Source organism: Cherax quadricarinatus, chromosome 25 (assembly GCF_038502225.1).
Source record: "Cherax quadricarinatus isolate ZL_2023a chromosome 25, ASM3850222v1, whole genome shotgun sequence".
NCBI classification, from domain to species: Eukaryota; Metazoa; Arthropoda; class Malacostraca; order Decapoda; family Parastacidae; genus Cherax; species Cherax quadricarinatus.
The window spans coordinates 26,518,766-26,537,809 of NC_091316.1; the positions used below are offsets into that span (position 1 = coordinate 26,518,766).

The 19,044-nt window shown below is 39.2% G+C and overlaps 1 protein-coding gene across 1 annotated transcript in view; it reads right to left on the reverse strand.

Annotated features, from left to right (window-relative positions):
- Window positions 1-555: 555 nt before the first annotated feature.
- Window positions 556-19,044, reverse strand: part of LOC128689928 (aminopeptidase N-like) — a 159,064-nt gene continuing 140,575 nt past the window's right edge. Inside the window, exons 14-18 of the mRNA XM_070088674.1 lie at window positions 13,389-13,579; window positions 12,976-13,146; window positions 10,225-10,368; window positions 1,650-1,731; window positions 556-1,106 (exon numbers count right to left, since the gene is read on the reverse strand). Coding sequence (XP_069944775.1) covers window positions 945-1,106; window positions 1,650-1,731; window positions 10,225-10,368; window positions 12,976-13,146; window positions 13,389-13,579 — 750 coding nt within the window. The 3' untranslated portion in view covers window positions 556-944. The remainder of the gene's footprint in view (window positions 1,107-1,649; window positions 1,732-10,224; window positions 10,369-12,975; window positions 13,147-13,388; window positions 13,580-19,044) is intronic.

Consider the following 19,044-nt stretch of genomic DNA (forward strand, 5'->3'; position numbering starts at 1 on the left):
GAAGGTCACCTTCAGTGACGTCAACATGGCAGCCAGAGCTCTCGCTGAGGAACTGGCTATTCACTACTTCCACATCAATCCAGCCTTCATCGAAGCAGAAAAATTCCATCAAATTCCACTGTGTTGCGAAAGATTTCCATATGTTGCATAAGTGTCTTAATCTTCAACTTGTTTTTTTTTAAAACCATTCATCACAAAATGGCCTGATAAAAAATGGAAAATGAGTTGTAATATATAAACTCTCCTTGGTGAACCACTGTAAATCTCCAACACTTCATCAACACTGGTTTCAGAAGTGGTATCTCCCAAGTCTTACATGACCTACCATCTCAAATTTTCCACCCCAGCTTTGGCTGATTTCCCAATCTTTGTCAGTCCTTCTCTTCCTGTAGCCAGCAATAGCACAAACACTGCAAGGGCTCACTGTCTAGAGACAGCTCTAGCACCATGTAGTCTGACACTCCTTGCTCAGCACATCGTAAAAACTATTTAATGAGGTACTGATATTATATTGCAAAATTACACCACATAATAATAATATTATTATTATTATTATTATTATTATTAGTAGTAGTAGTAGTAGTAGTAGTAGTAGTAGTAGTAGTAATAGTAGTAGTAGTAGTAGTAGCAGCAGCAGCAGAAGTAGCAGTAATAGTAGTAGTAGTAGTAGCAGAAGTAACAGTAGTAGTAGTAGTAGTAGCAGAAGTAACAGTAGTAGTAGTAGTAGTAGCAAAAGTAGCAATAGTAGTAGTAGTACTGAGTCATGAAAAGGCGTTGAATAATTTGTCCTATGCTTATCAAAAACAAGAAAAGCAAAAGATGTGTTTGGCATAGACTGTAGAATATTACGTGTTATTTATATGGCTCCTCGAGCAAGAAAATGCTGAAAAACTCTTAAAAGATAGTTACCAGTTCCCCTTTCTTCATCTCTGTCAATTCATGCCTCAGAGAGTGTGATCAAAGCCTTTTTCTTTTAGCCATTCTAAAATTATTTTGTAGTTTTTATCCATCCAAAGAACGTTAAGCTTGGCAGTTTCCAGTGACTGATCCAGAGCTCTTGTAGCTGATCCCAGTTGTCCAGCATTGTCAACTTTGAACTTCTCCAGCTGAGATAAATGAATAAATAAGAAAAAAATAATTTTCAAGAAATATAAAATATTTCACTTATCTATCCCTTCATATAATACATCAGTACAAATTAAACGAGGCATTTAAACTCTCTTTACTTGGTTTAATGAACATATGTCAATATTTTTTCTCCTTTTGTCATTCATGGAATCAAGAATCTGTCATTTTGTGATACTTTTATTTTAGAAACATTTACACCTTCATAACAATCATGTCGTACTTCTCAGGGAACCAAAGATCACATTCTACAACTTAACACATCCATTTCCACTTCACTTCTTTTACAATAACATGACAGTTTTGTGCTTGTATGCATTACTAAAAGATTTTGAATGATTTAAATATTGAAATTATAGCTTAATATTATAATTATTCAAAATTACATTGGCTTTTAATTAGTATATAAATCATTATATTATGATGCCTTTAAGAAAACCATGCCCAGAGTATCCTGCAATTATTAATTTGTTTATGTTCATATCTACACTGGTTACACTGCATTATACAGTAGTGTTGCTGACCTGCTGCAACTGGAGGCGAGTGTTGAAACCCAGGCTTACTGATTTTATTATCTTGGAGAGGTGAGAGGATCCTGGTCCCAAGCTGAAATATAATGATTAATTAGGTTAGGTAAGATTCATCAAGAAACAGGACAATGGTTCCTGACGCTGGTCTAAATCATATGACGACCCTCCACTGGAGTTTTTGTCCATCTGACCGAGGCCTTCGGCAGGCTTACCCGTCCACCTATTTAAAAATTAAGGTTTTAACATATTAATAATTAATATAATTTTGTTTACTTGTTGCACACAGGAAAACAAATAATAATACTGCAGATAAAACTGCACGAGAGAGCCACGAGAGAGAAGTATCCTTCTTTCCCAATAACTCTGGTAGCAGCTTGTACCGCTGCGCACGCAGACCTCAAGATGGCGTTGCAGTTGAGCTTTCTCAAGAGACCAAGGAACTATAACTCTTAACACGCAGTTTCACTCACACATTGAGCTTTATCTATAACAGAGGCTTATTGTGCACTAAGTGTCTCTCACATACTTAGTGGCAACATCTCCTATACAACGCTTCAACTTTATCTCACAACATTCAAGAATAACAGTCACAATACTGTGACTGGGAAAAAAATCACAAACAATCTACTCTTATGTAAAGTAAAAGGACACAAGTGCAACTAATGTGACATTTTATTGTGGCAACGTTTCGCTCTCCAGGAGCTTTGAAGAGCGAAACGTTGCCACAATAAAATGTCACATTAGCTGCACCTGTATCCTTTTACTTTACATATTGTCGGTAATTCTACCAACATTATTACAATCTACTCTTAGGAGAGGACACTTATGACGACGTTTCGATCTGTCCTGAACTACTGTCAGAGTCACAACTTGTGATCTGGCAATGATCCAAGACGGAAGGAAACTCATCACAAATTTCCTCTCCAGAGCGAGAATTATTTGTGAATATTCAACAGCCTGTAAAGAAACTTGTCTTAATGTTTCCATTCATCCCGGGAATAATCGACCTCTGGACCTCAGTGAGTGAGCCGAGTGCGCTAGCAATCCAGCAAGAGATACCTTGATAAATTAGACACATGTGCAACTCTTGGGTATCTTTATTGAGGAAACGTTTCGCCACACAGTGGCTTCATCAGTCCATACGTAGGAGAAACTTGAAGAACAGGAGGAGAATGAGGTAATCAGTCCCTCAACCTTGACTCGATGTGGTCAGTCCATCAATCTTGATTGATGGACTGACCACATCGACTCAAGGTTGAGGGACTGATTACCTCATTCTCCTCCTGTTCTTCAAGATTCTCCTTTGTATGGACTGATGAAGCCACTGTGTGGCGAAACGTTTCCTCAATAAAAATACCCAAGAGTTGCACATGTGTCTAATTTATCAACATGTCGGTTCTCTGAACCATTCATCTACAAAGAGATACCTTACCTTGAGTTTACCTGGATACGGTTTCGGGAGTTAACGGCCCTGCGGCCCGGTCTGAGACCAGGCCTCATGGTGGATCAAGGTATGATCAACTAGGATGTTACTGCTGGCCGCACACATGCTGACGTACGAACCACAGCCTGGTTGGTCAGGTACTGACTTTAGGTGCCTCTCCAGTGCCTTCTTGAAGACAGCCAGGGGTCTATTGGTAATCCCCCTTAAGTAAGCTGGGAGGCAGTTGAACAGTCTTGGGCCCTGGACACTGTGTTGTCTCTGAAAGTACTCGTGGCACCCCTGCTTTTCATCGGGGGAATGTTGCATCTCTTGCCGAGTCTTTTGCTTCCATAGGGAGTGGTTTACGTGTGCAGGTTTGGTGACAATCCCTCCAGGACCTTCCAAGTGTATATTATCATGTATCTCTCGCCTGCGTTCGACGGAATACAGATCAAGGATCCTCAACCGTTCCCAGTAATTTATGCGTCTTACCATACTTATGTGTGCCGTGAAAGTTAGTGTACAGCAGTATTCCAGCCTAGAGAGCATAAGTGATTTGAAGAGAATCATCATGGGGCTGACGTTCCTAGTTTTGAAGGTTCTCATTATCCATCCTATCATTTTCCTAGCGCATGAGGTAACATTGTTGTGGTCTTTGAAGGCGAGATCCTCTGACATTATCACTCCAAAGTCCTTCACATTACTTTTCCGCTCTATTGTATAGTTAGAATTTGTTGTATACCCTGATACATTTTTAATTTCTTCAAGTTTCCCATATGTGAGTAGTTGAAATTTCTCCTCGTTGAACTCGATATCGTTTTGAGTGGCCTATTCGAAGATTTGGTTGATATCCGCTTGGAGTCTCGCGGTTTCTTCGATGGAGGTCACTGCCATAGTAATCCGGGTGTCATCCGCAAAGGAAGACACGGAGGTATGGCTTACATCTCTGTCTATGTCAGAAATGAGGATGAGGAATAGAATGGGAGCGAGTACTGTGCCTTGTGGAACAGAGCTTTTTACCGTGGCTGCCTCGGACTTTACTCTGTTTACTACTACTCTTTGTGTTCTATTTGCCAGGAAGTTGTAAATCCATCTACCAACTTTTCCCATTATTCCTTTATCATGCATTTTGTGTGCCATTTCACCATGGTCACACATGTCGAAAGCTTTTGCAAAGTCTTTGTATACTACATCTGTATTTTGTTTATCCTTTACAGCATCCAGTACCTTGTCATAGTGGTCCAGTAGCTGGGACAGGCAGGAGAGACCTGCTCTATACCCGTGTTGCCTTGGATTGTGTAACTGATGGGTATCTAGGTGGATGGCGATCTTCCCTCTTAGAACCCTCTCAAAGATTTTTATGATATGGGATGTTAGTGCTATCAGTCTGTAGTTCTTCGCAATTGCTTTGCTGCCACCTTTGTGGAATGGGGCTACGTTTGTTGTTTTTAGTGTGTGTGGGATGATCCTTGTGTCCATGCTCCCTCTCCATACAATGCTGAAGGCATGCAATAGGGACTTCTTGCAATTCTGGGCCAGGGGCAAAGTGCATTGGCATGTCATTTATTGCCTCTTCAAATTCTTGTGGAGTTAAAATAATATCCAATATTTTTGAGATGACCAAATTTTGGGTTTCATTTAAAGAATTCATTTGGATTGTCGACCCTTAGTCTGGGCAGTGGCTCGCTGAACGCTGAGTCATATTGGGACCTTAGTATCTCACTCATTTCTTGGCTATCATCTGCGTATGTCTCATCCCGCTTAAGCAGGGGCCCAATACTGTATGTTGTTTTTCCCTTAGATTTGGCATAAGAGAGAAGTATTCTGTTTCTTTTTTCCAATTTCCTTTATGGCTTTTAGTCCTTCCTGTGATTCTTGTATCCTGTAAGATTCTTTCAGCTTAAGTTCGATATTTGCAATTTCATTGACTAGTGTCTCTCCTCGTATTTCAGATATATTGGCCCCACTCAGCAGATCTGTGACTCTTCGCCTTCGTCTTTATAGGGAACGTCTCTCTCTTTCTAGTTTACATCTTCTCTTTCTTTTTCTTAATGGAATGTGTCTTGAGCAGATCTCAAGAACCACAGAATTCCTTTTTTGAAGGCAAATGTTCGGATCAGTGTTGTTTAGGATATCTTCCCAGCTTGTTTCATTTAGGACATGCTTTACTTGATCCCATTGTATGCTTTTGCTATTGAAATTGAATTTCGTGAAGACACCCTCATGATTGCTCACATTTTGCTGGTCAGGAGCCCTGTGCATACAACTCTGTACCTCTATTATGTTGTGATCTGAGTGTATTGTGTTTGATACAGTTATATTACGTATCAGATCGTCATTGTTAGTGAAGATGAGGTCCAGTGTATTTTCTAGTCTTGTAGGCTCTACTATTTACTGGTTTAAGGTGAATTTGTTGCAGAGATTTAATAGTTCGTGTGTGTGTGAATTTTAACATGACTCACAAAATTGTAATGACACGACTGCAAACAAACCATACCACGGGCGGGGATAGAACTCGCGGGTTCTATCCCCGCCCGTTGTATGGGTTTTGTGAATTTTCATCTGAGCTGCCTCCCAGGGTGATCTCTGCTAAAACATTGTTTGCTATACTCCTCCATTTTAGGTGTCTCAAATAGAAATCTCTTAGTAGTAAGATGTTTGAGGCAGAAGTTGGAAGATTTTCCAGACACTGGTCAATTTTCTCAAGCTCCACAATGACAAGATGACCTTAGATGCAGTTTTGAGCTGACTACTGCATTTTCTTACTATTCTGTGACTTGCTTTCTGTTAGCCTCTGATGTGACTACTTCCTTTTATGCCGGAAGGGTGTAGGGGGAAGGTGGGAGGTAAGTGTTTAGGTATGTGATGGTCCTCACTGTCTGTCGTAGGTAGCCACTGATACAGTCTGCCTTGACTCAGAGAATTTCCCTTCCTATCTTTTGCTGTCTTGCAATATTGTATACCTCCTGGAAATCTTTAGCTCTAGAGCTAAAGATTTCAATGCACACACACACACACACACATATATATATATATATATATATATATATATATATATATATATATATATATATACACACACACATACATATATATATATATATATATATATATATATATATATATATATATATATATATATATATATATATATATATATATATATATATATATAAGGTTGGTAGACAGCAACCGCCCAGGGAGGTACTACCGTCCTGCCAAGTGAGTGTAAAACGAAAGCCTGTAATTGTTTTACGTGATGGTAGGATTGCTGTTGTCTTTTGTTTTTCTCATAAATATGCAAGATTACAGGTACGTCTTGCTACTTCTACTTACACTTAGGTCACACTACACATACATGCACATGTTTATTTATACACACTCATCTGAGTTTTCTTTGATTTTATCTTAATAGTTCTTGGTATTATTACTTTTCCTTTTATATCCATGGGGAAGTGGAATAAGAATCTTTCCTCTGTAAGCCATGCGTGTTGTAAAAGTCAACTAAAATGCCGTGAACAATGGGCTAGTAACCCCTTTTCCTGTAATAATTACTAAAAACAATAAAAAGAAAATTGTCAAAGTGGGAAGTCTGAATGTGCGTGGATGTTGTGCGAATGATAAGAAAGAGATGATTGTGGATGTTATGAATGAGAAGAAGCTGGATGTCCTGGCTTTAAGTGAAACAAAGCTGAAGGGGGGGGGGAGAGTTTTAGTGGAGAGGAATAAATGGGATTAGGTCAGGGGTTTCAAATAGAGTTAGAGCTAAAGAAGGAGTAACAATAATGTTGAAGGATAAGTTATGGCAGGAAAAGAAGAATTATAAATGTATTAAGTCAAGGATGATGTGGAGTAAAATAAAGGTTGCATGTGAAAAGTGGGTTATAGTAAGTGTACATGCACCTGGAGAAGAGAGAAGTGTAGAGGAGAGAGAGAAATTTGGGGAAATGTTGAGTGAATGCATGGGGAGTTTTGAACCAAGTGTAAGGGTAATGGTGGTTGGGGATTTCAAAGCTAAAGTGGGAAGTGGGTAAAAATGTTGTGGAGGGAGTAGTAGGTAAATTTGGGGTGCCAGGGGTAAATGAAAATGGGGAGCCTTTAATTGAGCTATGAGTAGAAAGAGGTTTGGTAATAGGTAATATATATTTTATGAAGAGGATAAATAAATATACAAGGTATGATACAGCACGTAATGAAAGTAGTTTGTTAGATTACATATTGGTGGATAAAAGGTTGATGGATTGGCTCCAGGATGTACACGTTTATAGAGGGGCAACTGATATATCGGATCATTATTTAGTTGTAGCTACAGTTAGAGTAAGAGGTAGATGGGAAAAGAGGAAAATGGCAACAACAAGCAAGAGGGAGGTGAAAGTGTGTAAACTAAGGGAGGAGGAAGTTCGGGTGAGATATAAGCAACTATTGGCAGAAAGGTGGGCTGGTGCAAGTATGAGTAGTGGGGGAGGGGGGGTTGAAGAGGGTTGGAATAGTTTTAAAAATGCAGTATTAGAATGTGGGGCAGAAGTTTGTGGTTACAGGACGGTGGGTGCAGGAGAAAAGAGGAGTAATTGGTGGAATGATGAAGTAAAGGGTGTGATAAAAGAGAAAAAGTTAGCTTATGAGAAGTTTTTGCAAAGCAGAAGTGCTATAAGAAGAGTAGAGTATATGGAGAGTAAAAGAAAGGTGAAGAGAGTGGTGAGAGAGTGCAAAAGGAGAGCAGATGATAGAGTGGGAGAGGCACTGTCAAGAAATTTTAATGAAAATAAGAAAAAAATTAGGAGTGAGTTAAACAAGTTAAAACGAATGGGTTTGTCAGTTAAAAACAGATTAGGGGAGTTAGTAGATGGGGAGATGGAGGTTTTTGATAGATGGCGAGAATATTTTGAGGAACTTTTAAATGTCGACGAAGAAAGGAAAATGGTAATTTCATGCACTGGCCAGGGAGGTTTACCATCTCTTAGAAGTGAAGAAGGACAGGATGTATATGTGGGGGAGGTGCATGAGGCATTACATAGAATGAAAGGCGGTAAAGCAGCTGGAACTCACGGGATCATGACATAAATGTTAAAAGCGGTGGGGGGGGGGATATAGTGTTGGAGTGGTTGGTATTTTTGTTTAATAAATGTATGAAAGAGGAGAAGGTACCTAGGGATTGGCAGAGAGCATGTATAGTCCCTTTATATAAAGGGAAGGGGGACAAAAGAGATTGTAAAAATTATAGAGGAATAAGTTTACTGAGTATACCAGGAAAAGTGTACGGTAGGGTTATAACTGAAAGAATTAGAGGTAAGACAGAATGTAGGATTGCGGATGAGCAAGGAGGTTTCAGAGTGGGTAGGGGATGTGTAGATCAAGTGTTTACATTGAAGCATATATGTGAACAGTATTTAGATAAAGGTAGGGAAGTTTTTATTGCATTTATGAATTTAGAAAAGGCTTATGATAGAGTGGATAGGAGAGCAATGTGGCAGATGTTGCAAGTACATGGAATAGGTGGTAAGTTATTAAATGCTGTAAAGAGTTTTTATGAGGATAGTGAGGCTCAGGTTAGGGTGTGCAGAAGAGAGGGAGACCACTTCCCAGTAAAAGTAGGTCTTAGACAGGGATGTGTAATGTCACCATGGTTGTTTAATATGTTTATAGATGGGGTTGTAAAAGAAGTAAATGCTAGGGTGTTCAGGAGAAGGATGGGATTGAATTATGGAGAATTAAATACAAAATGGGAATTGACACAGTTGCTTTTTGCTGATGATACTGTGCTCATGGGAGATTCTAAAGAAAAATTGCAAAGGTTAGTGGATGAGTTTGGGAGTGTGTGTAAAGGTAGAAAGTTGAAAGTGAACATAGAAAAGAGTAAGGTGATGAGGGTATCAAATGATTTAGATAAAGAAAAATTGGATATCAAATTGGGGAGGAGGAGTATGGAAGAAGTGAATGTTTTCAGATACTTGGGAGTTGACGTGTCGGCGGATGGATTTATGAAGGATGAGGTTAATCATAGAATTGATGAGAGAAAAAAGGTGAGTGGTGCATTGAGGTATATGTGGAGGCAAAGAAGGGAATGTATGAAAGTATAGTAGTACCAACACTCTTATATGGGTGTGAAGCTTGGGTTGTGAATGCAGCAGCGAGGAGGCGGTTGGAGGCAGTGGAGATGTCCTGTCTAAGGGCAATGTGTGGTGTAAATATTATGCAGAAAATTCGGAGTGTGGAAATTAGGAGATGTGGAGTTAATAAAAGTATTATTCAGAGGGCTGAAGAGGGGTTGTTGAGGTGGTTTGGTCATTTAGAGAGAATGGATCAAAGTAGAATGACATGGAGAGCGTATAGATCTGTAGGGGAAGGAAGGCAGGGCAGAGGTCGTCCTCGAAAAGGTTGGAAGGAAAGGGTAAGGGAGATTTTGTGGGCGAGGGGCTTGGACTTCCAGCAGGCGTGCATGAGCGTGTTCGATAGGAGTGAATGGAGACCAATGGTATTTGAGACCTGACGATCTGTTGGAGTGTGAGCAGGGTAATATTTAGTGAAGGCATTCAGGGAAACCGGTTATTTTTATATAGCCGGACTTAAGTCCTGGAAATGGGAAGTACAATGCCTGCACTCTAAAGGAGGGGCTCGGGATATTAGCAGTTTGGTGGGATATGTTGTCTATCTTTATACGTGTATGCTTCTAAACTGTTGTGTTCTGAGCACCTCTGCAAAAAACAGTGATCATGTGTGAGCGAGGTGAAAGTGTTGAATGATGAAAGTATTTTTTTGGGGGGGGATTTTCTTTCTTTTCGGGTCACCCTGCCTCGTTGGGAGACGGCCGACTTGTTAATATATTAGGTATCTTTGTAAAGATACCTAACTGTTGCATATGTGTCTTACCTAACAACCTGTCGGTATTTTATACCATTTTAATGTTCAGACGGCCGACTTGTTAATATATATATATATATATATATATATATATATATATATATATATATATATATATATATATATATATATATATATATATATTATACACATACATATCTTCTATTAGTTTTTATCAAAGAATAAACAGAACATAGATCAATAATACCAAATAAATGTGTAGTTAATAAGCCATGAAACTAGTTTGAAATATGTTTAAATATTTTACTTGTTAGGTTTCAGACTCACTACTGCAGAATGTTGGACCACTGATCCTGGAGGTAGTTCCAGGCCAGGTCACGACCCACAGTGTTGCTCGCTACAGCGGTGAACACAAGTGATGAATCTTGTTTCCTCACTCCACTCTTGCTGGTGAAAGCCATCTGAAGATATCTGCAGGATATTTTTAACATTATCATAAGCATCTATATTATCATCATAGCTATCGTTTTTATTATCCTCGTCATATAAATTAATATTGTTTCAGTTATATTTTAATTATCAAGATATTAACGTCATCATATAATTATTATTACAAAAAGTGGTTTTTATAAGGATTCAGAGCGTGTGATACCTGGAGAGGGTTCGTGTGATACCTGGAGAGGGTTCGTGTGATACCTGGAGAGGGTTCGTGTGATACCTGGAGAGGGTTCGTGTGATACCTGGAGAGGGTTCGTGTGATACCTGGAGAGGGTTCGTGTGATACCTGGAGAGGGTTCGTGTGATACCTGGAGAGGGTTCGTTCGTGTGATACCTGGAGAGGGTTCGTGTGATACCTGGAGAGGGTTCGTGTGATACCTGGAGAGGGTTCGTGTGATACCTGGAGAGGGTTCGTGTGATACCTGGAGAGGGTTCGTGTGATACCTGGAGAGGGTTCGTGTGATACCTGGAGAGGGTTTCGGGGTTTCTAGAAGGTTTTGAAAGATTTGAAATATAAATAACAAATGATTTCATCTGGATGTGATAGATAATATTTTTAAACTTATGAACAATCACTGAAGGATGAAGTGAAAGACAACTTAGTAGTTTACTGGTGTGAAATATTGTGAGAGATGGTAAGATAATGTCTGCCAGGAGATGTAAGTGAAGCAACATGGGTAAGACAAGGTGAAACATCGTCAGAAATGTCAAGATTAAGTAAGACAAGAGTTGCATATTAGACACATAGAGGTAAAATAATGAGACAAATGGAAACATTTAGTCTGGCAAGAGGTGGAAGTGAAGTACACAGGAGAACATATATTTAATGCAAGAAATCTACTTATATACAACAACACGAACCAATTTAACTGTTTAATAGAATCTCACTTTATCAAATAATTTTTGCTTGATTAAACTTTAATAAATAACAAAAATAAGAAATAAATTAAGTGTATCGATATATTAATGTTTCTTAAAAAAATGTGAAAGAGTTTTTGAAGTATTAAAACTTCTTCCAGAATAAACAAAACCAGCGATTTAGGTTTAAAAACCACTAAACATTTTTCTGAATAAACAAAGAGAAAAATTGTGTAACCAATAAATCTAAGAGAATCAACGTGAACATAGGAAAAAGTATATAACATTGATTTTTAATAAACATTAAATTAATTTAAACTGGCCTAAAGATGTTTTGTGAGAATGTTCATAATAAAACTTTTAGTACAGAAACATTCGATGAGGTTCAGCTACTTTTGGTGAAAAACTTTAAATTTTATACTATTTAAATAACAAGTATCAACAAACTTATGAGAAAATATTGAGAGTCCGACGTTTTTCCTACAATAAGGAAAATGTTTGAAAGATCTGATTCTATGTATTTGTAACCACGAACAAGTGGTATTTAATCAATAACAAACTGCGGCTAGCCGGGGGATCAAACCCGTGTTGTTTCAGCCCGCCTCGTGGAAAGAGAGCGAAAATTAACGACGCACTAATCTGCTGGACCATACAATCCTACAAAAACATGAACCTAGCGAACCAGGCTTGCTTCATGTTGCGAGGACATACGATCATGAGGTTGCCCGGCTAGCAGCAGTTTTTGATTAAATACCACTTGTTCGTAGTTACAATAATATATAAATGCTGCTGGTGAGGCTAGTACACCAAACAGTGATGATAATGAAATTAGCTTAGAAGCTCCCACACCTCCGGATGTCCTCGGATGGTGGCCCAACAGCTAGTAGCTGTGTGCTGGCTGCGCCATTCTTGTAGGGTTGGGTGGTCCTGCAGTTTAAAGCGTCATGTGGTTCTCGCTTACCATGAAGCAAGCCAGTACAACATGGGTTCGAATCCTTGGCAAGCGCAGTGTTGATATATATATATATATATATAAATATATATATATATATATATATATATATATATATATATATATATATATATATATATATATATATATATATATATATATATATATATATATATGTCGTGCCGAATATGTAAAACTGGTCAATTAGCAAGAACTCATTTAAAATTAAGTCCTTTCTGAAATTTTCTCTTATACGTTTACAGATATATTTTTTTCATTAATGTTAATGTAAACATTTTTAATTTTGCACCAAAAGGATCTTAGAAAACTTACCTAACCTTATTATAACAAGAACAATTTATTTTAGCCTAACCCAACTAAATACATTTTAAATACGTTTACAATAATTTACTACTATACAAACACAATCAAATATATTTTTTTCGTTAGGGTCAGAATGTTTTTGGCGAAATTATTGTATACACAAATTTTCACTTGTCCTATATGGCAAGATGAGCGTTGCTATTTAAGCCAAGATCGCAAGTTCTGCCTATTTGGCACGACATATATATAATATATATATATATATATATATATATATATATATATATATATATATATATATATATATATATATATATCTATATATATATATATATATCGAGAGAGAGAGAGAGAGAGAGAGAGAGAGAGAGAGAGAGAGAGAGAGAGAGAGATATTATTGAAGAAGACACGAGAGGAATTATTCACGATGAACTCGTAAAGTATACCTTGCAAGGATCCACATCTCCTTGGAACAGCCCATAGCATATAGTAGTATTTTCTTTTCAGATGCAACATTTGAGCGAGTGTAACGAGCCCAGCCAGAGTTCCACTCATCCTCTCCTCCCTTGGAGATACCCGTACACAGTACTGTACTTTGCACGTTGGCCGACACAACGCTGTTAATAATAGTTCAGAACTATCTATTACTTTCTCCAAGCAAAGTATTTGTTGTCAATGTCATCTGGTCATTCTCTCGTTTTCTAAATAAAGATAATGTATTTGCTTATCAAAATATATCCATAATGTTAATCTTTTCTAATATTTTCAGCAAGCACAAGTATCGGAATATAGACTATGAAAATTATCAAATTCTATTTGCGAGTATAGTAAATTTAAAATGATTCGTATTGCGACCAACCTTTCATTGAGAGGTGAATTCATCCATTTTATAAATAACTGCGTAGCATTCGTGACACAAGGTTGGTGACCCAGCCTGCAGGCGAAGTGAAGGGCCAGCACTCTCTTGTTGAGTGTCAGGTGCGAGTCGTCTGCATGGTCAGCAAATCCAACAGAATCATATAATGGCGTTAACAATGTTCGAATATATTTCTGAAATATAAAATGGATTACATGCATATGTATATATATATATATATATATATATATATATATATATATATATATATATATATATATATATATATATATATATATATTCAACAAGTCGGCCGTCTCCCACCGAGGTAGGGTGACCCAAAAAAGAATAAAACAGTTTAGAAGCTTATACGTATAAAGATACACAACATATCCCTCCAAACTGCCAATATCCCAAACCTCTCCTTTAGTGTGCAGGCATTGTACTTCCCATTTCCAGGACTCAAGTCCGGCTATATAAAAATAACCGGTTTCCCTGAATCCCTTCACTAAATATTACCCTGCTCACACTCCAACAGCTCGTCAGGTCCCAAATACCATTCGCATTCATCCACTCCTATCTCACACGCTCACGCACACTTGCTGGAAGTCCAAGCCCCTCGCCCACAAAACCTCCCTTACCCCTTCCTTCCAACCTTTTCGAGGACGACCCCTACCCCGCCTTCCTTCTCCTACAGATTTATATGCTCTCCATGTCATTCTACTTTGATCCATTCTCTCTAAATGACCAAACCACTTCAACAATCCCTCTTCAGCCCTCTGACTAATACTTTTATTAACTCCACACCTTCTCCTAATTTCCACACTCCGAATTTTCTGCATAATATTTACACCACACATTGCCCTTAGACAGGACATCTCCACTGCCTCCAACCGCCTCCTCACTGCGGCATTTACAACCCAAGCTTCACACCCATATAAGAGTGTTGGTAATACTATACTTTCATACATTCCCTTCTTTGCCTCCATTGATAACGTTCTTTGTCTCCACATATACCTCAACGCACCACTCGCCTTTTTTCCTTCATCAATTCACCTGCTGACACGTCAACTCCCAAATATCTGAAGACATTCACTTCTTCCATACTCCTCCTCCCCAATTTGATATCCAATTTTTCTTTATTTAAATCATTTGATACCCTCATCACCTTACTCTTTTCTATGTTCACTTTCAACTTTCTACCTTTACACACACATGTACCATTGAGGAAACCCAGAGGAAGATCAGATATAGAGAGAGAGCGTAGGAGATGGTACAGAAGAAAACGGGTTACTGAACTGCTTAAAAACACAAATATGCTACAAGAGAGGAAAGATAGACTTAGCAGAGAGATCACTGAATTAGAGCAAAAACTTAGGATGTCATACCTCACAAGAAGTTCAAAGGGAGCAAAAGGCCATACAGGATATTGCAAGAAACAAAAATAATTCTATTCCTAATCAAAATCCAAGCTAAGAACTACCTGTATAATTGGACCACTACTGAAAGGAGACTCGTATACTGACGACGAACAGGAAATGAGTGAAATCCTATGAGTCGGTGTTCAGCATCCCACTAAATGACAGCAAGGTAGAAAATGCAGAAATATTTTTCACTCCAGAAGAAGGCCGCACAGACCAACTAACTGACATTAGTACAAATCCCATATATTTCGAAAAAGAAATGGAAAACATGCCCACTCACTCCGCACCTGGGCCAGATTCATGGAATGCTTTATTTATAAAGAAGTGCAAAGTACCACTATCACGAGCCCTCAGTATTCTTTGGAGAAAGAGCTTAGATCTAGGTGAAATACCGGAGGCCTTAAAGAGTGCAGGTATAGCTCCTTTGCACAAGGGAAGTAGTAGAGCACTAGCTAAAAATTACAGACCAGTAGCCATAACCTCTCACATCATAAAATTCTTCGAAAGAGTGATAAGACGGCAGGTTACAAATTTCATGGAGCAGCACAACCAGCATAACCCGAACCAGCATGGTTTTAGAGCAGGATGATCATGTCTGTCACAGCTGTCGAATCATTATGACAGAATTACGGAGGCATTGGAAGACGACCAAAACGCTGATGTAATTTACACAGATTTTGCAAAGGCGTTTGACAAATGCGATCGTGGAGTGATAGCGCACAAAATGAAGGCCATGGGCAATACGGGGAAGGTAGGCAGATGGATTTTCGGTTTCCTAACACAGAACACAAAAAGTAGTAGTGAACAGGGCAAGATCCAGCATCAGCGAGGTCAAAAGCTCAGTGCTCCAAGGCACTGTCCTGGCACCTCTGTTGTTTCTCATCCTCTTAGCAGACATAGACACACTAAATTAAGCATGAAAGTCAGTACGGTAGAGGACACTGAAAAAGTACAGGAAGACATAAACAGGGTTTTCCAGTGGGCAGTGGAAAATAACAAGACGTTCAATGGTGATAAGTTCCAGCTGCTTAGGTATGGAAAGAATGAAGAACTCAAAAGGAGCACTATATACAAAACTCAAGAGTCACCAAATAGAACGTAAGGAACACGTACAAGACCTGGGAATAATTATGTCAGCGGACCTTTCTTTTAAAGACCATAAAAAGACAAAGATCACGACAGCCAGGAAGATGACTGGGTGGGTATTGAGAACTTTCAAAACAAGGGAAACAATGCCGATGGTGACACTCTTCAAATCGCTAGTGCTCCCTCACTTAGAATATTTCTTAGTGCTGACGGCCCCGTTCAGGGCAGGAGAAATATCGGAGCTGGAACAAATACAGAGATCGTTTACGGCTCACATTGAGCCAGTAAAGCACCTAAACTACTGGAAACGCCTGCAAGTCTTGAACATGTACTCATTGGAGCGGAGGAGAGAGAGGTACATGATAATATATTCCTGGAAGGTACTCGAGGGCTTAGTCCCAAATCTGCACACTGCAATAACAACATACAGGAGTGAGAGATATGGGAGGAAGTGTAAAATAAACCCAGTGAGGAGCAGGGGTGCGGTGGGGAAAATAAGGGAATACTGTATCAACATCCGGGGTCCCAGACTTTCAACATCTTACCAGAAGATATCAGAAACACTGCTGGAACAAGTGTTGAAGCCTTCAAGAGGAAACTAGACAAATATCTTCACCAGGTGCCAGACCAACCAGGCTGTGATGGATATGTGAAGCAGTGGTCCTCCAGCAGCAACAGCCTGGTTGACCAGGCGAGCACCAGACGAGCCTGGCCCATGGCCGGGCTCAGAGAGTAGATATACTCTTGAAATTCTTCAAAGGTATATAAGGTATACACTCCCAAACTCGTCCACTAACCTTTGCAAATTTTCTTTAGAATCTCCCATAAGCACAGCATCATCAGCAAAAAGTAACTGTGCCAATTCCCATTTTGTATTTGATTCCCCATAATTCAATCCCACCCCTCTCCTGAACACCCTAGTATTTACTTCTTTTACAACCCCATCTGTAAATATATTAAACAACCATGGGGACATTACACATCCCTGTCTAAGACCTACTTTTACTGGGAAGTAGTCTCCCTCTCTTCTACACACCCTAGCCTGAGCCTCACTATCCTCATAAAAACTCTTTACAGCGTTTAGTAACTTACCACCTATTCAACATACTTGCAACATCTGCCACATTGCTCCCCTATCCACTCTATCATATGCCTTTCCTAAACCAATAAATGCAATAAAAACTTCCCTACCTTTATCTAAATACTGTTCACATATATGCTTCAATGTAAACACTTGATCTACACATCCCCTACCCACTCTAAAACCTGCTTGCTCATCCGCAATCCTACATTCTGTCTTACCTCTAATTCTTTCAATTATAACCCTACCGTACACTTTTCCTGGTATACTCAGTAAACTTATTCTTCTATAACTTTTACAGTCTCTTTAGTCCCCTTTCCCTTTATATAAAGGGACTATACATGCTCTCCGCCAATCCCTAGGTACCTTTCCCTCTTTCATACATTAAACAAAAATGCCAACCACTCCAACACTATATCCCCCTTGCTTTTAATATTTCTGTCATGATCTCGTGAGTTCCAGTTGCTTTACCCCCTTTCATTCTATGTAATGCCTCACTCACCTCTCCCACACTCACATCCTGCTCTTCTTCACTCCTAAAAGATGATATACCTCCCAGGCCACTGCATGAAATTACTGCCTCCCTTTCTTCGTCGACATTTAAAAGTTCCTCAAAATATTTTCGCCATCTACCCAATACCTCCATCTCCCCATCTACTGACTCCCCTACTCTGTTTTTAATTGACATATCCATTCATTCTCTAGGCTTTCTTAACTTGTTTAACTCACTCAAATTTTTTTCTTTCCATTAAAATTTCTTGACAGTGCCTCTCCCACTTTATCATCTGCTCTCCTTTTGCACTCTCTCACCACTCTCTTCACCTTTCTTTTACTCTCCATATACTCTACTCATCTTATAACACTTATGTTTTGTAAAAACCTCTCATAAGCTACCTTTTTTCTCTTTTATCACACCCTTTACTTCATCATTCCACCAATTACACCTCTTTCCTCCTGCCCCCACCCTCCTATAACCACAAACTTCTGCCCCACATTCTAATACTGCATTTTTAAAACTATTCCAACCCTCTTCAACCCCCCCTCCCCCACTACTCATACTTGCACCAGCCCACCTTTCTGCCAATAGTTGCTTATATCTCACCCGAACTTCCTCCTCCCTTAGTTTATACACTTTCACCTCCCACTTACTTGTTGTTGCCATTTTCCTCTTGTCCCATCTACCTCTTACTCTAACTGTAGCTAAAACTAAATAATGATCCGATATATCAGTTGCCCATCTATAAACGTGTACATCCTGGAGCCTACCCATCATCCTTTTATCCACCAATAAATAATCTAATAAACTACTTTCATTACGTGCTATATCATACCTTGTGTATTTATTTACCATCTTTTTCATAAAATATGTATTACTTATTACCAAACCTCTTCCTACACATAGCTCAATTAAAGGCTCCCCATCTTCATTTACCCCTGGCACCCCAAATTTACTTACTACTCCCTCCACAACATTTTTACCCACTTTAGCATTGAAATTCCCAACCACAAGAACTCTCACACTTGGTTCAAAACTCCCCACGCATTCACTCAACATTTCCCAAAATTTCTCTCTCTCCTCTACAGTGCTAGTCATGGCATTATGCCGGGTGAGAGATCCGGCATAATGCCGTGACTGAAACTAAAGGTCTATCATACAGGGGGGTCTTTTTTCGTCAGTGCATTATGCCGGGTAGCAGCCGTTAACAAGACGTCACGGCCTGCTGTCACTCTCCACAGTGACTCCGCAGTGCTCAGTTGGCTGCCGCGGTGAGGGGAAGTGTTGCAGTTTTGTCTCTCATCCAACCCATCATTTGTCCGGTGTTCCCTATACATGTTTGATTATAGGCAAAATAAAGTTTTTAACACCTGAAACTATACCTCAAATCATAGGGCTTCAGAAAGCTGGGCACCAGACAATAAATAGTGGAGAATGTTGGTGTATGTGAACGTTCAGTGGCGATCTGAGTGCTGCGCTTCAAGGCTGGTGGCGGTGTCGAGTTACCGTCTGCCAGACCTTGGCCTGGCTCCTCAAAGAAGACATCTGTTCATACCTTATCCGTGTTAAAGA